Here is a 22,150-nt window from a genome sequence, read left to right on the forward strand (position 1 = left end):
CAAAAATGGTGTTCAGCACAATCCATGCGCGAGACGGCTGTCTCCATGGTCCACCCGGATGGCTGCGTCATCTTAGCATTCGCGTTGAGAAAATGAAAAACATTTAATATGAAAGAGCATAATATAATTCTAAGAGGAATGCAAAGTCTATTTTGATGAAAATTGATTTTGACATAGCTGAGCAATCCAATACAGAGCGATCGTAAAAAAGGGGGACCAGCCTTTTCTTTAGATTTTTTTGTTTTACTTTTTTTAATGTCTGAGCCATTCAAAACCCAGCAATTTTCATCAAATAAACTTTGAATTCCTCTTACGATGATAATAGTTTTAATGTTCTGTGCTATTACAAAAGTAGTACCTTGGTATCTCACAAAAAGTTAAAAGCCCAATCCTCATCTCCACCGATACTACTTGTATACCATCCCTTTAAATGTAATTACTATCACCAAACCATGATGGTTGAAGTACTTTCTTGATTTTCAGCATCCGTTGTACCTCTAGTCGTCGTTGATGACTAGCAAGATTGGAATGTATTGAATGAGGCAATTAGGAGTTAGCTCGTGAGTGCATTAATACGAATGACCTTTCTTTTTTTTCAGCCGGTTAGGAGCACTTCATTCGTTCTCAGAGTGACGGAATGCATAAGCTTTAAGTAACAATATGGGACTCATCAGTCCTGTTCAAACAAAGAATGAACTTGCGTAGACCAGATGACCAGAATGGTTCGTCCATTAACACTTGGGACGGCATCCATTTCATCATTTTGCATTGAATGTATTAACAATCTCTTTCTACTGATATTGCCAAATACCACTTTTGCTGTCAGATGTATGTGCTGGCAAGCAGCATTTATAAGGATTACATGAATAATTGTTATACATCGCAGATGCTTATCCCAATGATTTTAACCAACATGCCTGTTGGTATGAATAACTTCTTTTCTGTTCATGCGCAAAAAGGAACCCTGAACTGGCTTATTCGCATTCATCATAAACATGTAATTGCTTCCGCTTCCTTTCGCTCGATGACGTCATTTGGTATGTTTCCGCATAGAAATTCTGGCCAAATTTTACCCTGGAGGTTTTGAGGTGGCATACTTTCAAAGGCATCGACATTTGTGTTTAAGACAATTATCATATTATAGTTGCTATACCTGACTCCAAACTCCAGCCATCATCTGTAAGCTAATAGTCTTCCATTATCCTCGGAGTCTTGAGCATATACTGTATACCAAAGTCTTATGATCAAACATCACAGTGCTCGATTGCGAAAAATAATGTGGGGTTCTCAGTTGTAACAGTTTTGTACGTTCTGATTAATAGGTGAAAAAAAAATCACTTTTGCCGCGCACAAGGACTCCAAATTAAAGACAACTATTATGTCAATAATTATTATGGTCTCGTCAGCTTTATCTACCTATACAGTATGTCCACACCCTCCCCCCCCCCCCAAAAAAAAAAAAAAATTAAAAAAAATACACACAATCGAATTTCCGTATTGCTAACTTTCAATATGATTGAACTTTCTAAATAATATTTCAGGGTCTAAAAATCTAACATCTTACCAATATTTTGCAGAAAATCCCATTCAATTTGGATAAGCGGTCACAGAGAAATGTGAATTGTTGCAAAACATGTCATGGGTCTGATTCTTCCAAGTTTAGCACTTGGATGCTCTTGAAACTGCGTGTTTATGTGAACACAGTGGACAGAATTTGGGATGAAGGGGATCCCTGGCATGCTCAGCAAAGATCCCCATTTCTCTTTGACCACTGAAGCAAATCCGATGAGAAAATATGTATAGATGTGGATGATAAGTTATAGTTTCATACCCTGAAATTGTATTTGGATTGATTCACTGTTTTGAATTTTTGAATTTATCGTTGCGGAATTCCCATTGTATTTTTTTTTTTTTTGGACATACGGTCATGCAACACCTTTGTTCGTCCTAAGGAGGAATACTGGACTGCTGTTCTCTGCAGACTACGTAGGGCTAATCTCCAGGATGATCACGGTGTTTTTTTTTTCAGACCAAAAATATATTTCCCCAACTATATCAAAAATAGTAATCAAAGTTTAGAATGATACTATAGTGACCCTTTGATACGTCAGGCACAGTGATGCACATTAATATAATGTTGCATAAGACTTGGCCACACGGTTTTTTTTTTTCAATTCTTCTTGTGTTTGGGGACTTTGGTTTGTTTAGATAAAAATATACTAGCGTTATCCCGTCACGATAATTAGCAATCTGACGCTCAAATATCCATTTGTAGGATGTTTTCCAAAAAGCAAACCTCATGAGGCTTTAATCAACTGGATGTCCCTAATTCTTGATCAAGAAACGAAAACGGATGGAAAGCTACAGTTGCACAATATTGTGCCTTTGTTGTTTGTTGATCATGGGTATACCACGTCATCGTTCGTCGTCTGTTACTACATCCTAGCTTTACTCCCGCTCTTTTGCGCAAGGTGGCATTTGGATATATCTCACATCCAGGGCAGATGAAATAGCCAGATTTCAGCAATGTGCAATGTTGCACTTGTAGACTACTGATTAACCTGTTTGTTTCAAGAGGTGTTTAGGGTTGTTGGCAGTTCTTGCGCATCGTTCACTGGGGGCTGTGGACAAAATTTTGATATATATTATAAACTTTAGATTACATAATTAATTACAAACTCCAATATAAACTCTTCTCCAATAAACTGTCCAAAGTCAAAGCCTTGTATTTGGTCAAGAGGTGATATTTAAAGAGAGGAGAAATATCAAAATATTTATTTGATTAATTAGAAATCGACATGTATACCTGACAAACCACCATCAGAAGTACTGGGGGATGATGAGGGCTATTACCTTATTCTCACGCTCTACTACCATTTCGAGAAGAAAGACGCTCTCGCTCTGTGAAAAGTAAGCACGAACTATACTTGAACTTTCATTACAGTAGTATGTTTTAAGTTTGATGCTTTGATATGTTTGATACGTGAAGTGGCTCGGGATAATGAGATAACGAGCTAGGGAGCATACTTTCATGCCTTGATCTATAAAATATTTGCATTCTTTCTTGAATACAGTAGCATGTTGTGAGAGGCGGAATGAAAACATTGTACTAACGTAACATCATTGATGGGAAACTGTTGTTACTCCGGGTAAACTAAAAGATTCACAGAGCTTCTGAAATGACTTAAAAAGTCAAAAAGAGGTCGAAAGAATAAAACAGAACAGGACAGGGATACAAAAGCAGAAGGATTCTTTGAGCTTGGGTAGAGATGTGAGAGCGGTCGGAGAGGGCCCACAAAGAAGTCTCGAATCTGGTGTGGTAGAAGACAGTTGTTCAAGAGGAAGAAAGCTTTTCAAAGAGGAATGAACTAAACCGATGTCTCAATATGTTGTATCTGCTCTGTCTGTGCACGTTCTTCTTTCAGTACCTCGGTCCGACGGCGGCGCAGAATGTTGAGTTTCCAGGGAACTGTCCAATTGCAGAGCAGACCGGCGTGTGTCATTATGAACAGACGTAAGTGGATAAACTACACTCATCTGCTATTTTATGGTTTTTTGAAAATCATTCTTAAAGTAGAAATATCAATAGATGATAAAGACATGTGTGAATGGATATAATGTACAAGTACGAGATTCAGATATTATATAATGCGTGAGTCATCACTGATATTAAGGGCAAACGTACATTCTCTTTCAATGGCAATTTCTCTGAAATCTTCACATGCCTATCATGTCCATAGATCGTTGTGTGTAGGCCTATTTACAGGCATTTTGTTCCTTGTACTATAGAAAGTGAAGTCTCGTATTGTACGAAAATCACATTGACATTTGCTTTTCGCGTTATGGATGTCTTTCCAGAACTGTGTTAAAGTAAATAAAGCTACACGGTATAGACTCTGATGTAAAGAGAGAACAATAAATCCCGAGTTCGAACCCTGACCATTACATACGTAATTCTTGGACGATATGAATTTTGTTTAAGGATATCCATCTCTTGGATGGTCATCTGTCACCGTCTATTTATAGGGTATCAAAGTGTGATGTCATAGTCATATATTCATCGTCATGGAAACTGGTTCCAAACAACCTCACCTTGTCCCTATGTTTATGCGCACAACTGCATGCTTCCCAACTCGAGCTTTAACAAAAGACTGTGACATCATCACTTCGTTCCTCGAGCAGTTCTGGGACTATAATTATGATACATGTAATAGCAGGGCCGATTGGGATACATCGCTTACACTGAACCATGTTCTCGAAATCGCAGTTGAAGAACGACTTAAGAGACAGGTTAACTCGGTTTGTTGGAGCAATAATCCTTGATCAGGAAGATTATTCTCTAGTGTTGTTATGATTAAATCTGTAATCCCTACTCCTGTCGTCCTACTGTTTATGATTTTTCCTTTTTCAAAATATATCAACTTTCACTATCTTAATTATCTAGATCTATCCATCACTTTATAAAGATCTTGAATGCTTGTTGAAATTGAATGTCTTCTTTACTTGGACATCACGGATTTCATTTCACACATATTTGTTCGCAGTTTTACATTAACACGCACGAAGCTGATTCGAGCATCGAAAGCCGAGGCATTTCAAGTCCTGTGCGGCTGGGCGGGAACCTCCAAATGTACCCGCTATAGGTATGTGAAAGCTTTGATAGCCCTCGAAAGCATAATTATTATCAAATTGGTCAAAATCATCCGCACGCCCTTGTAAGGCCGATTGTTACCTCTAGTCGACGTTCTTTAATCAGAGTGGCGTGCATATCCCCCCTCTTTTTTTTTTTTTTTTTTGAGGGGGGTGGTTTTCAATCTACAGAAGACAGGCATTTGATAATTATCATCCCCTCTTAATTGCGTTTTCCCTTCCACCAATCATAGTGGATGAGGATCAAAATGAGAATAAATCACCGTCATCGTGCTTATTTACCTGTTATTGACATCAGAATGCAATTTGAAATAACATCCCTATAGACTTGGAATGAATTATTTTTAAACGTTTGCCTGTGTAGGCCTATTAGCAAATTCTAAAGCATATATTACTACAAGACGTTGGCCGATAGCACGACGAGCACTGCGCAAGTAATGTTGTTGTTGTTTTTTTTTTCAGGTAAGCTTACCTCGGATAAGATTAGAGATTTAATGTGTGAATGCTGAAAACATAATCATGTAGCCGTATTCATGTGTACAGTTAAGCAATGCAACCGCAAGTATAGACGTATACATGTGATATTATTCAAAAATTGGTAACCCCTAGAAATTCCACAACCCTCTTATCATAGTATGGCTACCGGGCCTACACCACCCCACACATATATCAATAAATACACGAGCATGCATTTAGACATTTTGGCACACCCAAAGCGATGTAGAAATATATGGCTTGGTTCGCAAATTCAAATTAATGATTTCTTGCGTCGAGTTTTTTTTTAACATAACTGATTGACAAATCGCCTTACATCGACGAAAATAAGTACCGATTATTCAGTGCCTTAGCAGTAGCCATGATTAAAAAGAATAAAAAAGAAGAATCATGGGCATACATACTTTGATATAGGACTCGAACCAAGGATCTCTGATATATAACATACACTACACCGAACTTTTGCCCTATCATAGCCAGTGCTGGTTCTTGTCCCTTATAGCAGCGGACGCTGCGTGTTTATTCAAATGAATTATTTCGAGTCTGAACAAACTCTGGCAATTTGTCAATCACTTGCAACAAAAACATTGTCCCATAACGTCCATGAACAATACGTTTACAACAACATAGCTTCAAAGCAAAAGACCAATTTATGCCATCTTAGAAAGTATTTCTGATTGGTGTATAGAAACAAAATTTAAAATCGGCAAAATCAATCTCTGTAATGCTTTTCATTTGGACTGCTAATCCAACTTTGCCCTATTTGAGGGATGGATTGAATATCTTGTGTATTATGAAAACAATGTTAACATAGATCTGTTCTGAATGAACAGATTATTTTTGAACAATCATAATTATTTTGAGAAAGAGCTTGATATAATAATATGTAGAATGCTTCCATGATGACCTGTTTCCCACGGGACAGTTTGTTTTCAGTGGCGCTTTTCTTTATAATCATAGCTTGCGAAATGCAAAATGTTATTGTATAACTCATATGATAAACCAAAGAGAAAGTGTCACAACATCAATTGTTGTAGCTTTGGTCATAATGCTGTTTAACGTTCTCGAGAAACAAAATGACACGTCCCACTTTGATAAATGGAAAGTATACACCTCCGTGACAAAGCTCCCGTAGAGTGCATAATTTCTCGAGCAAGTATCGCAAATGTTGAAATAAGAAAAGTGTCGAACATTAAACAAAAATCATGAAAACTCGATTATGTTAATCATTGTACAGTTCAATAAAATCACTGAAGTGATTTTGGAAGACATTCATCGAAGTCAATAGTAACTTTGTATTGTATGTACACTGACCAATATCTTAAGCGACAGATGACAGACTGCTAGTGATCTGACAAGTGTAAAATGATTGTTTGTTTGTTTTGCTTTGTACTTTCTCTGTTTTGTTTTGTAGATACTGTTGATTTTTTTTTGTATTTTTTTACAATTGTTTAAGGGCTTTGTGTCTATTTAGAAAAAGCGCTATATAGATATTGGTTATTATTATCATTATTACTATCATTATTATTATTGTTATTATAACTATTATTACTAAAAGAAAAATCAACTAAAATCGTGCATTTCACAATCAAAACTAATAGCCTGTCAATCAAAAAAGATCCCATCTCGAGTAGGAAAACTTACAATCACGTACACCTGATTTACGGCATGAAAAAAGAAGGGAAAAGCGTAAAGAGCAAAGTATTGTGTCATAAATATTTGGATAAATATTGTGTAGGTATCAGGGGCGGATCCAGGAATTCTGTAAAGGGGGGGGGGAGGGCGTGACAAATATTTCTGGTGGCACTTCCGGGTTTCATTTCATTTTTCTTCTCTTCATTTCTTTTGTTTTTCACGAAAAATAAAGGGGGGGGGGGCGTGCGCCGGTTGCGCCCCCCTCTGGATCCGCCACTGGGTATTGTGTTTATCTCATTCATGTCTTATTTCGCAATGTGTCAAATACATTTGTCTTGATAATAACAGCACCATCATTACTAATTATGATATACAGACAATATCTCGTTGCGTCACGATTATCTCATCGAGTATCATTAACTGATACGCCTGGCTTTCTACACTGTAATGTTTCTTTGATGAAGGCCTGTGTACTACCAGGTCTCTGTGATTGGAGTGGAAGAGGCGACCAGATTAGTATCAAGATGCTGTCCTGGGTTTGCCAATACCACAGGACGATGTCAACGTGAGTGCTTTCTGTTTTCCCTGGGGCCTGCTCATTTACAGATTTTCTTTTCTCATTTTCATGCTGTAACAAGATCTTTAGGCGCAGCGACTTTTGCAATGCCATGATAAGATGAAACGAATCATTAAGTATATAGACAGTATTGACAATAACTCTGTTCCATCTTTACTTTTATCATAGCTTGTGAGTTATGACAAGAGAACGTCCTTCATATATAGGTAAACACAGAAGACTGTGAAAAGGATGCGCTGCGGTCCGTGCAAATTACATAAGTATTGTTCGATGTTGTTTGTGTGATATCGTTATTGAATATTGTGTGCAAACCAGGCGCTTCACGAGCTGCCGAAGTATAGCGTTATATTCTAGGACATATTAACACCAAAGCTCAATTCACACAATCAGCTCAATTGTACTATACGTAATCTACAATGCCAATAACTCACCAGGATGATTGCAGCATGTTCACATGAGAAACTTAGTCAATACTCCGTAATTGTCACAGGACTGTCTAATCAAACTCGGTGAGTTCTGCAGAAAAAAAAATGCGCCTTTGAATGTTTCTACAGATAAATGGCGCTATATACATGTAAATGCTGTTTCATCATCATCATCATCATCATCATCATAAAATAAGCTTCCTTTATAGTCCCGACAGTAAGGAATCTTCAACATAGACGGTTGAAATACCTTAGTATATATCGCTGTGTTATGAATTTGTTGCAGTGACATTCGGTTTATTTTAGATAGGGAATAACCTGTCCTGTTCGTCCTTATACATTCTTTCTGTTTCCGTCTTCATGAAATGTCTATCTCTTTGTTTCTCTTTTATGCCCTTTTCCATCAACAGCCATTTGCTCCCAGCAATGTGAACACGGTGGTAGTTGTGTAGCCCCTGACCACTGCGCATGTCTGCCAGGTTGGATTGGTGACTTTTGTGAACGGGGTGAGTAACCGTGTTACTCTGCAGGGACTGCCTTCCCAACAAGGCTAATGCTCAGATTATCAGCAGCAGAAACATGACATATGAAATATGATTTCAGCAGGAATGAAATCCAGGTTAGCTAATTGATATCCATGATCCTACTTTTAATGATTGTAAGTAACAGAATAAATACAAGGCTTACGAAAATAACTCATAGACACCAATGGTTTGTTTGTGTTTGCATATTCATGCTGGTGGCTCATAATACCCCATAAGTCAGTTGTTTTCATTGATGTTGCATTTATGTTTATGCGTTAAGATAGAGATGGGTCGTTCCGAGGTGCCTCATACGGTGTCTTGCTTTCGGCATCACAAATAAACAACAACATAAGTTACAGCATACTTTAAAAAAAAATCTCCATAATGTGATTACTAGTAGGCCTATATAGGCCTATACCCTACGTAAAATGGATCTTACATTATAGATTTTACCATGTGGATCGAAGGAAAATATTTCTTCTCTTTCTCTTGATAATTGAAAGTGATTACTATTTTACACAAGAATTAATATCACACTTCTTTCAAGATTGTTTGTTACAAGTGATCTTTCACACATGGTGAGGGATACATAAGTGCATTAATGGAGGACAGCAGAATCAGTCATACGCACAAAGAGTTAAGCATATTTCAAAATCAATACTTTTTGTTGTATTTTCTTTGTTTTGTTATGTTTAGCGTGTCCGGAAGGGTTGTTTGGAGTCCAGTGTCGCCAAGAGTGTTTATGTGAAAATGGAGGAACGTGTCAAGCGGCGTATGGCATTTGTTACTGCCCTCCTGGTTTGACGGGTGTCCACTGCGAAAGCCAATGTCGTCAGGGAAGCTTCGGCGAGGGATGTTCTCAATCGTGCCGTTGTTTCAATGGAGCGTCTTGTGACCCAGTCAACGGCACCTGCTTTTGTTTAGCAGGATTCAGGGGTGACTTCTGCAAAGAGGAATGTGAGCAGGGTACATATGGACCTAACTGCAGCAAGTTATGTCGATGTCGGAATGGTGCACATTGCAACCCTGTTGACGGCACTTGCTCGTGTGCCCCTGGTTTCGTTGGTCAGTATTGTCAGGACGAATGCAGAGAAGGATCATATGGGCTTGGATGCAGTGGAATGTGCATGTGTGAAAACGGAGCAAGATGCCATCATGTGACTGGTAGATGCGACTGCCGACCAGGTTTCACAGGTGTGACATGTGCAAACTTGTGTCCGTCAGACACTTTCGGGGATGGCTGCGCTGAGATTTGTTCTTGCCAGGCTGGCAATTGCCATCATGTGACTGGAGAGTGCATCTGTAACCCTGGATGGATTGGAGACAACTGCACCATCCCCTGCTCGCGTGGAACGTATGGCGTGAACTGTGCAATGCGATGCGAATGCGCAAATAGGGCTCTGTGTAATCATGTCGATGGGTCATGTCGTTGTTTACCTGGGTTCAGCGGAGAGCTCTGTGATCTGCCATGTCCTTTGGGACGATATGGAGATGGATGCCTTCAGTTTTGTCAGTGTCAGAATGATGCGGAATGTGACCCTGTGGATGGCTCGTGTACGTGCACTGCAGGTTGGCGCGGACATTTGTGCGCAGAGCCATGCCAAATTGGACGTCACGGACTCAATTGTGCAGAGAGATGCCTGTGCCGAAATGATGCCGTCTGCAACCACATCGACGGATCGTGTGCTTGTCGAGCAGGCTGGCAAGGTGCGATATGCTCTCGTCCCTGCCAAGAAGGCATGTTTGGCACTGACTGCCTACAAGTATGTCGATGTCAAAATGGTGCAGAATGTGACCACGAGGAGGGAACATGTTCTTGCACACCTGGTTGGCGAGGTCCTGACTGCAGTGAGCCATGTGAGGATGGGTATTTCGGGTATGAATGTCATCTCCAGTGTCGATGTCAGAATGGTGCCGCATGTGATCACATTGATGGTCGTTGCACTTGTTTATCAGGGTTTACTGGACTGGCATGCACCGAAATATGCCCCGATGGGTACTTTGGACAAGGCTGCGCTGAGGAATGCCAATGTGACTATGCCGACAGTTGCGACCATGTATCTGGAAGCTGTTACTGTGCTGCCGGCTGGACTGGTCCTGCATGCAGTCTCCCATGCAATGAAGGTTTTTACGGCGATAACTGCGAAATGCAGTGTCGATGTCGATTTGATGGAATATGCGATCGATTCGATGGTACTTGTTCGTGTCCACCAGGATTCGAGGGCGATGCCTGTGAAAACATTTGTGATGGATCCAGGTACGGTGTACAGTGTCTTGAAGTCTGCAATTGCCAGAATGGAGCTTCCTGTCATCCAGTGGACGGCTCATGTATCTGCACTCCCGGTTGGCAGGGACCCTTGTGCGTTTCTTCGTGTGCAGAAGGTTTCTTTGGAGCCAACTGCTCTCAGATCTGTAGATGCCGAAATGGAGGCGAATGCGACGCAGTGACAGGCATCTGCACTTGTCCGCCGGGCTGGCAAGGTTTTTGTGCCGAACCATGCATGGCTGGATATTTTGGACAAGACTGCAGGGGTGTGTGTCGATGCCGGAACGGAGGGTCATGTGATCGTTTTGACGGCCGCTGTACTTGCAGCCCAGGATGGCAAGGTCCTATTTGTGATACTCCGTGTCCTAGGGGAAGATGGGGTCCCTCCTGCCAGAATGAGTGCCGGTGCCGAACCGGAAACTGCTCGGCGGTGGATGGATCATGTATCTGCGCTTCAGGTTGGACGGGCAATTTCTGCCAGTTGTCTTGTCCTGAAGGTAGCTGGGGACCAAACTGCGGTAACGAATGCACGTGTGAGCACGCAACGACTTGTTCACGTTTTGATGGATCATGCGTGTGTTTGGCCGGATGGACCGGGGAAAACTGCGACCAAGCGTGTGAGAATGGATATTATGGGGCCAACTGTCGGCTTCGATGCCGATGCGGACACGGTTCTACATGTTCAAGGTATGTAACAATGCAGCTGCTGTTGCGTCTTTCATTATCTACCAGGAAAGGATTAAAAGCCTAAAACATGACGTTATTGTATCTTCATCAGAAATTTCTTAGATCTATCATGAATCCTTTTCATTCAAAAGAACTAAAGCCATCATTCTTCCTTGAATCTAGTTATGCGCACACTCAGTGATGATTTTTTTTTAAGTATCCTGATGTATATGAGTTAAATTAGCTTTTAATTTCGTGAAATGATGAACTTATAAGATTCTGTTATCCAATTTTCCACCTGTTGCAAAACATGTTGAGTACAGACCTCGCTGAAACTATGTAAAACATGATCTCTCCAAACAGAGTCGACGGAACATGTCAGTGTAACTCGGGTTGGACTGGTCAAGAGTGTGAAGATCGCTGTGCAGAAGGAACATACGGTGTAGGCTGCTTGTTGCAGTAAGCGTTACCATCTCCTTCTCGTACAACTTACCGTACGGTTGCGTATAAGTAGAGTTTTGACGTGACGTCATCACAATTTTACCAGACAAGTTACAAAACTACGGTGTTACCAACTGCAATTAGGAGATTTCGCACAATTGCGTTTTGCGTTATTTTTCCTCAGTTTTTAATGTTCGCTATCATGCGAAATTACTGAAGGAAACGGCACAGAGAGACCAAAGAGAGACTAACAGGCAAAGAAAATGGAAATTGCAATCGCAAACCATGCGAACGAGATAATGACATATCATCCATTAGGCACAGCTTTTTGGATACATGTATTTCTTTTAGCGAATAGAAGTTTGCATACATGACCTATCATAAAATCAAAATAACAAATTTAAAAAAAAAGATGTGGCATAGGATTTCGTTTAATAATCCTGAGACAACGCCAGTAAAAGATGAAATGGCTCCCATCAGGAGTTATCTGGGTCTGCTCGTAGTGCAGTTGAAACGACAAATTTGAGTATAAGATATATGTAGATGGTTTGGACCTTGTAATAATGCAAAATGAAAGAGCGGATAGAAGGATGGAGAACACATCATAATGATAATTCCTACGTGAGATGTCAGAAGGGCTGCTTGCCTCGTGATTTTGTGCATGACCATCTTTTTTTTCCCTGTTACCCTTGAAGAAGCTCCGTTGTTGTATATCAGACTGTGACGCCATTGGACACCATCTATGTTTCGTAAAGAGCAATGAGACTGTGACTTATCGATACGTATATAATGCAATTTGACATCTCCTCCTCATCCTAATGATAGATGTCAGTGTGCAAATGGAGCGTCATGTTCGCAATTTGACGGTTCCTGCGAGTGTCCAGCAGGGTGGATGGGAGACCGATGTGACGTTCCATGTCCTCAAGGTCGTTTTGGTCCGTTCTGCCAATTTGAATGCCGCTGTGAGAACTATGCTGTATGCTCAAGGTAAGATTTCTTTCTGACATTTCTGGAATAGAAATATTAGATTGCCGTTTTGTGAGTCTTGTTGATGACTCTGATAAGATTTTAAGGATCCCGTTTATATCACATTGGTTAGAATACATAATGACTAAAGATTAGGCTAATACACAAGTTTAAAAAAAAAATGCATTTCATAAAGGTATCAGGAGTGTATTTTATTGAAAATATTCGATACAATCCAAATATTTGTTCTTTTAGTTGTTAAGAAAGTCAAAGTGGCTATTCTTTTATTACAACAAATTTGAACGTTATTTCCCAGAATCGACGGTCGGTGTTCATGTCCCGACGGCTGGACTGGTCCGGCATGTGATATTCCATGCCCATCCGGTTCTTATGGGCCAGACTGCTCACGTACATGCCTCTGCGAACGAAACGCTGAATGTAACAGATTCAACGGCTCCTGCAAGTGTACTGTAGGATGGAAGGGCATCTTCTGCAACACACCATGTGGAGTCGATGAGTGGGGGGCAGGGTGCACTTCACGATGTTACTGTGAGAACGGTGCTCTGTGCACTCGGTTTACTGGAGTCTGTCAATGCGCCCCAGGTTGGACAGGGGCGAGATGTGAACGTCGCTGCGATGAGGGATTCTACGGCCGTAACTGCGCAGGGAGATGTAACTGTCAAAACGGAGCTACGTGCAACTTTTTAGACGGCTCATGCACCTGTCCCGCCGGGTTTACAGGTGTGCGCTGCGAGCAGTCCTGTCCCGGTGGGAAATATGGCATCCAGTGCAGTCAAACATGCGTCTGCCAGAACAATGCCGTGTGTGACCCTGAAGACGGCGGTTGCATTTGTACTCCAGGGTGGATTGGGGTGCTATGCGAGGATCCCTGTCCCGTTGGGAGATGGGGACAAGATTGCGCCTTCCAATGTCAGTGTCGGAATGGCGGATCGTGTGATAGGTTTACAGGTAAACCTGACTCTCACTGTCCATGTTAGAGTTTGTTTGTTTTGTATTTGTTTTGCCATATAGGCCTTTCATCGGATTTTATAAGTGTACTTCAGTCTTGTGGAAACCCTCCTTTTACAGATTTAAAATCTGGAGAAATTGCTATAAATTAAATTTTTTGCATCAAGGATAATAATACAATAATCCGTTTCAATGTAAAAATAATGGAAAAGTAAAAAGAAACTCTGCAAAATCTATGAGCTAATATTGTTTTTGTCTGTCATTTATATAAAGGTGAATGTTCTTGCGATGCTGGCTGGGAAGGACGTACATGTGACACACCCTGTGAAGAAGGCACATTCGGACTAAATTGCAATTCGCTCTGTAACTGTGAGAACGGAGCAACATGTTCCCGCTTTGATGGTTCATGTCAATGTGCAAGTGGTTGGTTCGGCAGACGTTGTGATGTTGCCTGTCCATCAGGAAAGTACGGGCCATCTTGCACCTCAGTTTGTCAATGTGAAAACTCCGGAACTTGCGACCGGTTCGACGGTTCCTGTGTCTGCGAGCCAGGGTGGCAGGGTCTGCTGTGTGATCAACCCTGCGAGGATGGCACGTTTGGCCAGAATTGCCGCCACCAGTGCCAGTGCGAGAACCAGGCGTCGTGCAACGTAGTTTCAGGTGATTGCGAGTGTCCTAGTGGTTGGACAGGCAATAGGTGTGACGTACCTTGTCCTGAAGGGTTCCACGGCCCTGACTGTACCGAACAGTGCTACTGCCAGAATGACGCATTGTGCTCTAGGTTTGACGGTAATTGTCAATGTAGGGCAGGGTGGACGGGTACATTTTGTCACCTAGAATGTCCGCCAGATCGATTCGGTCGTAACTGTGCTGCGACATGTCGCTGTGAGAACGAAGGTACTTGCAATCGATTCACTGGAGTTTGTCACTGTACCGCTGGATGGACTGGCCTGACGTGCTCAACACCATGCAGCAGAGATCAGTACGGGCCAGGATGCATTCACCAATGTCTGTGCCAAAACAATGGTCTATGCGATGCCAGCACAGGTAAAGCTTTCGTATTATCGCGAGACCCTAAAAACGTATTAAAAGAAACTTAGGCGAAAAAGGGAAAAATCGAGCCATTTCCTGATTCTTGTGAAGAAACATTGATGACATTTACAAAGTATAGACATGCAACTTTGCTCGCACAAAACTGAGCATGTATTCCATGTGGAATGCTAGAAACAATGCGAGATGAATTACTGAAAGGCATAAATTTTGATTACATATATGCAGTAGAATTCACATTTATGTCATGCACTGTGATGTCAGGAGGAAATATAAGAAATTGGAGAATGTTGACAGGTGGCTTTTGATGTGTTTCCAACTTACAGCCATTTTATACACCTGTATGTGCATTTTCATCTACTGTATGTGTCCAGTCTCGTTAGGTTTCAAATTACTTTGTCAACATTTTGGTCACTTATCCTGTCGCGGTCTTTACAAGAGCACTGATACGTTAGTCAGAAATCTAGGTAATGTCTGCATTCAAAAGCATTGTAGCATTACCAGGTGAAGTCTTCTTTTGAGTGCGGGGCATTATTATGGTTATAGTCTTGAGTATTTGTACGTGATCATTATCTGTCTTTAATATCTTATCTATGTAACAGGAATATAGTGATGTAAATTATGTACTTGTATGCTCCCATAATGAAAATCCTTCTACCCGCTACTTTTTGGCTTGTCATTTGACTATGATATGGAGGTGAGTGTCTGTGTCCCGCCGGTTGGACTGGGGATCGCTGCGAGTTACCATGCGAGGATGGATTCTTCGGTCCGTCTTGCAGACAACGCTGCAACTGTAGGAATGGTGCAACGTGTGACCGCTTTAACGGGGCCTGCAACTGCCTCGAAGGCTGGCAGGGTGACCAGTGCGACACAGCATGTCCGGAAGGACGGTACGGCGTCGACTGCATACAGGTATACTACAGATGGCACTGAAACATTAGATCCTTTTGAGTCTATCTTTTTTCATGTCATGGTATTGTAATGGTCAGCAAATTTAGTATAGATTATGGCATTCCTGCTTAATCCCACCTTAAGAGCTTGGAGTGATACCTAATTGTGAAAAAGGTAAATGGAGCCCATGTATAAAGGTGGTACGTATGAGTGGACGCAGCAATATCAGTAGAACACATCTGGAAAGTTTGAGGAAATCGGATAATCCATTGAAAAGTTATTAATTCTTACAGTCTTGGTTCGGCCGTTGCTAGATGAAAAGACTACTACAATTCTTAACGTCACTGTTGGATGATATAAAGTAAATATAAAGAAAAGTCCACAATCCTTTTGAACGTTAAGTACACCTATCCTCGACTTGTTATTGATATGTTATGGGTAACATGGTTTCCCTGCTTTTCTGAAGAGGTAAGTCAAGTGGTCTTTCATTAGGAAAATGGAAATATGTAATGATTATTTTCTTTATATCGTTGTCCATGTGTGACGTCCCCAAAATGTTGTACAGTAGTCTTCTCGTTTTTCTACGGTTGTCCTCAAACTTTGCCGATGTTTTCTACTAATATTGCTGTATTCCCTTAATCAATCATTTGTTTGATTATCATACTTATTTGAATCAACGTGAAAGGTCCGTGAGTGTACCAATATCTAGTATGTATTAAAAATCATATGAAACAGTGTCACCAAACGATCGTATCGTCTCAAGGAATTATCGTTTACTGAGAGTGACATATCGTAGTTTGCGGTAGTATTTTGAACGGCCAGACTTGGTGCCCTCACGTACCAAATAAGAGATATTTTCGGCGTATCTTATCTTTACAGATAGGTCATGTTTTCAATAAATTGAATACATACAACTCCAAACGACAATGTGCCCGATAATGTCAAAATGGGCAAAGTCTATTGGGCGCAAACAATTCTGTCAAGTTAAAGGTCGTATACGAGACAACGAATCACGGATGGCGAACAGTACTCTCGCTTGGAAGGGGGGAGGGAACAGGGAATGGCCAGTTATCGATACCACTGATATCACACACACAGATAAACAAACACACACACACACACACACACACACACATATCCTTATATACCTATATTAGGAATTGTATGTTAGTGGGTCGTATACATGTTTTATTTCTCTCTCCGCCCTCTCTCACTCTCTCTCTCTCTCTCTGTTTATTATATAATCATATATATATATATATATATATATATTATACTGACATGTAGCAATATTGTACAACTTAGATCAAGTTATTACTGACATAATGTTAAGGTCAGGTGACATTATTACACCTGCCATCTAAAGAGGTAAGTCAAAAGCTTTTTTATTATGCTGAAAATTTTCAGTATGTGGCATTCTACTTATAATTTCCTCAATATCAATCCACTATCATAGGACATCACAAACTGTTGTAGTTTTCTTATCCAGAAATGGCGGCACCATAAGTTTGAAAATTCATAACTTTTGAACAGATCGTCCAACTTTCCTCAAACTTCATTGACATTATATCATAATCATTGTGCATTAGCTCAAGCCAGTTAATGAATCCCCCTTTGCAATAGATCTGTCGGTGCCAGAACAGAGCAACATGCAGTGGCAGGGATGGCAGATGTACCTGTGTCTCTGGATGGACGGGAAGACTGTGCGACACTCCTTGTAATGCCGGCTTCTTCGGGCCGAATTGCGCCGAAAGGTGCGACTGCGAGAACGCGGCATCTTGCGATCGCTTTCATGGATCCTGCACATGTCTGCCGGGATGGACTGGGGCGAGATGTGACGTGACCTGCGATAGGACGCGGTAAAGTGATTCCTTCTCAGATATATCATAGGCTTGTGCAGTCACTACAGACATATATTTTTTTATGTCAATGTTAGAAAGGCATATAAATAATTATTACAATGTACTATGTAATTTGCATTGTACAGCTTGATCTGCCTAAAGGTTTGAATAAATGCCGATGTCAGATCAGTGAAAAAGTGGCCCTGTATAATCTAATACAGTTTGATTTTTTTTTTAACCGACAAAAGAAACTACCTATGAAGAATATGCATTTTATTAGTTCGATCAGATGCATTTTTTATATGCCTTACGGAATATTCTGTAAATTGTCAGGAATTGTAAAAAAAAAAAAACAAACAAACAAACACCTGCTTATACGATGTTGATATCTCTCCGTTATTCAATGTGTCTGAATGAGATTAGACACTTCTTTTGTTAGCTAGCTTCAGCTTAGGGTAATATCTATTTTTCCTTTTCATCGATAAAGCTTTCTGAGATTTATCCCTTTGGTAGGAATGCAAGTGTCAATCACATCTTCTGCTGAAGTAAATGTGTATACTGATAGCATCATTTTTTTTGCATGCTCTCTCCATAGCAATTGACTCAGATGGGTGATGCTTTAGTGTGAAAATCATGTTTGACATTGACAGCAAGTATTTGTTTAGTAGGATTAGCTGCTCTGACAGAAGTAGCGATGGTGCAGCGCAACCATTAGAAACTGAAAAAAAAAACCACGACAAAATGTTTGAGTCAAGTTTACGGCATTGTTGATCTCTGATTTGCAGATACGGAATACAGTGTCAGAGTTTATGTCTGTGTGAAAACGAAGCCAGTTGCTCCCCGATAGACGGGTCGTGTCAATGCACTGAAGGTTGGACTGGGGAGTACTGCCAGATAGCATGTCCATCGGGTTTCTACGGTCCAGACTGCAATGGGGTGTGTGCCTGTCAAAACGGTGCTACTTGTTCCAGGTACTGTTACCGTATGACGACCTGTGGACCTGAAGAAGGGACGTGTCTTCACTGCATGAAGTTTATATGTACTTTTCTTTCATTAAAAGAAAAAAACCAATTCTAGAACAGTTGATATGACCATGCAGACTAAAGATTACGCTGATGCTTTCAATCACATCAAAACTTCCCATTGATCGTTTAACAAAACGAAAATTTGATTTTCTGCCGTAAAAGCATAAAACACACTGTTTTTCCTATATAACTGAAACTTCAAAAATAACGATCAGTCAAACATGTTTAGGTTTGGGACATAATTTCGCTTGAAAGAAGAAATAAGTGAACATTTCAAGATTTTGTGTACAAACTATATGAGGTGTGAGGCGATGACATTTTAACTCGCTCATGTGCATATTTATACTGACGACGTTTAAGAACTGTTCAGTGACACTGAGCGAAACTTTGCAAAGTCATAACTTCCTTTAATTCTTCATGCGATTTTGGTCAAGTTCCCACTATTACGCTCAAAAAATTTACTTTTTATTATTGGGGCTAACATTACTTTCAGCTGGTGTGGAATTCCCCTATATGACGCGTAAATTGTAGTAAAAAACATAAGTATTTAAGTGCGGACATGACAATATTGTGATCCTGATATTTTGAATATCAACTGTTTCGGAGAATTTAGTGTGACTGATCATTTGCAATTGCTTTGATGGCGTGAATTTTCAGATTTGATGGGAGCTGTGAGTGCACGGCCGGCTGGAATGGCGCATTGTGCCAATATCCGTGCGAAAGTGACAAGTTTGGCGTCGGCTGCCTCCAGACCTGTGGGTGTCAAAATGGCGCCACTTGCGACCCCGTAGTAGGCACCTGTACCTGCGTTGAAGGCTGGAAGGGGGATGAATGCGAGAGAAGAGGTACTCGAAACGTAATCACTGGTTGGATAATATCATGTCAGTTTCTTCCTACAGTTAACAAATGTGAGAAACGTTGCAAGAAATTTTAAAACCTTTTATACACCCCACTATACCATCTTCCCTATCCCTCTGACCCTAATTCTAACCTTAAACCCTTAAACGGAGACGAAACGGAACTACTGAGTATATCAAATGAGTTTACTGTCGTCGTCAGTGCTGCCAGGTTGGACAACGAAATTTATTGTTCTTTATGTATTGTGAATGCAATGTATAGATGGTCTCCCATTTTTCCAACACATCGAAAAATATTTCAGAAATAATCAGCATGCTAAAACTACAATTCGCTGTACTTCCACTTTTATTTGTGAGAGCATTTGACAATTCCACTTAACTGTACTTAAGTCTGACTTGTTTCATTCAATTTACTGCAAGATCTGATCGGATTCAGGACAAGGCAGGTTCTGGAAGGGAAAGCAGTGACGTGCCTGGACGCCCTAAACTTGGTAGATGCCGAAAATGAGCGGCATGTCTTTGAATGCCGATCCCTCGAGTATGTACCTTGAAGATCCGTTTGGCGGAGATTTCTAACTGAATTGATTAAACAGGAAGTTACAAAGCGGTGGCAGGAGATCATACACGAATCTTAAGTGCGGTAAATATTGGCGTAGGCAGTACGGATAGTGCGCGCCGATGTACATGTATTTCACTGCCGTTGCCAGGGCGGTCAAAACAATGTGACGAAAGTTATGACAATAAGGGCGAGATAACGACGCAACTTGTGATTGTGGTGAATGAACGGGATGGCTGCTGAAAGAATGATAGTTAAAGTGTACACTTTGCGATATTTCTTATTCAAACATTGATTGCGTACATGAGTGTTTGCAGAGGTAGTGATTATCGGGGTGTCTTGTTTGTTTTTATTTCTTCATATATACATAATAAAGGACTGGTTCAACCAGATCCCTATACTCTTGCTATAAAGTCTAAATTAGAACAACTTCCGCGGAAATGTTCGTTGGAATAGCGACTATGTAGCTATGAATAAATGAAATCTTAATTTGTCCTTCATTATTGTAATGTAACAGAACATTGCAGGGGACTACTGTACTGTATCAGTATAGCACAGTACTGTACTGTACTGAGGTCTGGAATAATTCTTGAAGAGAACATTAGCCTTTCTCCATTTCAAGCCACTACGTTGGCCTTTTAACACATGCACGTAACTTTGATCAATGATTTTTGTTGGTGAAAAATTAATTTGATTTATTTTTCATATAGTACGATAATTATTCATTATGTGGTTATAGGAATGTCAAAGGTACAAAATTTATAGTTGATTTACTATGATTACATTAGTGCTTATATCAAGACAGAGAGGATGGCCAAAAGCTACCGTTATTTCGAATGGAGGATTTGTAACTCTTTTTATAATAATTCTTTTAAAAATCATGCCATAGAGTTGATGGGAAACGCCTTCCGAATGGAATCACGTGCCGTCAGCTTTGGAGCAATCGCATCGCGAGTCCGGATGATCTGTATTTCTCGGGTCGCAGTGACCATCTTGATCTTTGTCTCAATATTCTCGACGTCAATGGAATCAGTCCGAATTCCTACAACACGGACACACTATCAGTAAGCTTATCTAAGTTTTATGAACGCTTCTGCAGGTCATTTTTTTTTTAAATTCAAGCAAAGGCCTTTCAAAATTATCAGATCGATCAAAATATTGTGTCTCAAGATTGCAGAGCATCAGTAATCTAAATGAATGTACCGTACCAAAACCGCTCACGTATTTGCTGGTGTGACGTCCTTTCTGACAGCCTCTCTCGCCGTCCCCCCCCCCCCCATCATTTCCATCCCTTGTTACCTTTTACCGTGCCTATTCACCCAATAAAAGACATTTGTGATTTGACATTGCTAAAGTGGTGTTCAAATGTTCTGCATAAGAACATAACATTGACATCAATCGTATTCATGTCATAATAAACTATTTTGTATGTCTGCTCCATCATCAACGTCATAACTGTGTTGGTGTAGGTCCTACAATATTATGGTGTCTTATCTTCAGTTTAGATTTGCCCTTGATAGTTACGTGAACCATGACTCATATTCCTGTTCAGGTTGAAGCGTGGTATCGCTGCACTGGCGAAAGAGAGGATCGAATCCAGTGGCTCTATGGGGCGTGGCAGGAGGGCGTGTCCAGAGATACAGGCTACACCGATCACCTCCGTTGCATCGTCCCTTTGGGAGAGTTCTATGGAATCACTTACAAATAACCACGTCACGTCTAAGAAGAACGAATTCATCTCTTCATGGCATTTTGTACCATAGCACTCTTTTTATATTTTGCACCCTGCGTGGCATTTTCGTTATATGTATAGTGATCATGATCCAGGCGACGAGAAATATATTTCATGGAAACACAACGTGAAGTTGGAAGAACTATACTTGCTGGTACGCTCGATTTCAAAAACCTTTCGCATATAAATCGTGAATATGCATAGAAAGACTACGAAACACAAGATGTTTGTTTCAAAGGAGACACCATTGATACAATATTTTGCAAGTCAATGGGCAACATCGTTCCTGTATAGGATATCAAATTTAACCCTTTGTTGCTCATGATATATCTATCAAGAGCAATAAATTTATCGGGGAAAGAAAGAAGGAAGCTATTATGCATTTCAAATGAATTATAGAAGATGATTCTCTTGAAATCTTAAATTGATTATAGTAATAATAGAGCAGTAAGAGTCTATTGTAGTGACTTTTTCTATTTTTTTTTAATGTAAACATTTTCCTTGAATAGAATGTTATCACTTTTCTCTTAAAACAAACCAAAAACGTAAAAGGAAAATATACCCAACCAGAATGTTTTGCGAAA

At 40.4% G+C, this 22,150-nt stretch overlaps 1 protein-coding gene across 1 annotated transcript; it reads left to right on the plus strand.

The window, feature by feature from the left end:
- Window positions 1-3,386: 3,386 nt before the first annotated feature.
- LOC139726437 (uncharacterized) lies at window positions 3,387-21,542 on the plus strand. The gene is made up of 16 exons (XM_071637394.1): window positions 3,387-3,514; window positions 4,545-4,643; window positions 7,245-7,345; window positions 8,193-8,288; window positions 9,003-11,259; window positions 11,602-11,697; window positions 12,505-12,666; window positions 12,962-13,614; window positions 13,888-14,661; window positions 15,362-15,576; window positions 17,179-17,414; window positions 18,182-18,367; window positions 19,079-19,266; window positions 19,699-19,816; window positions 20,724-20,898; window positions 21,387-21,542. Exons 1-16 carry the CDS (start codon window positions 3,387-3,389, stop codon window positions 21,540-21,542), a joined length of 5,640 nt encoding a protein of 1,879 aa, XP_071493495.1.
- The last annotated feature ends 608 nt before the right edge of the window (window positions 21,543-22,150 follow it).

Source organism: Diadema antillarum, unplaced genomic scaffold (assembly GCF_040938485.1).
Source record: "Diadema antillarum isolate AM-2024a unplaced genomic scaffold, OU_Dant_1.0 seq00000083_RagTag, whole genome shotgun sequence".
Lineage (NCBI taxonomy): Eukaryota > Metazoa > Echinodermata > Echinoidea > Diadematoida > Diadematidae > Diadema > Diadema antillarum.

Bases quoted from the DNA above. Each gene is read 5' to 3' on its own strand.
- LOC139726437 (XM_071637394.1), top strand. From the start codon at position 3,387: ATGTTGTATCTGCTCTGTCTGTGCACGTTCTTCTTTCAGTACCTCGGT. The intron at 3,515-4,544 runs GTAAGTGGATAA...ATTTGTTCGCAG, and splicing joins GTGTGTCATTATGAACAGAC to TTTTACATTAACACGCACGA. The intron at 11,260-11,601 runs GTATGTAACAAT...CTCTCCAAACAG, and splicing joins CACGGTTCTACATGTTCAAG to AGTCGACGGAACATGTCAGT.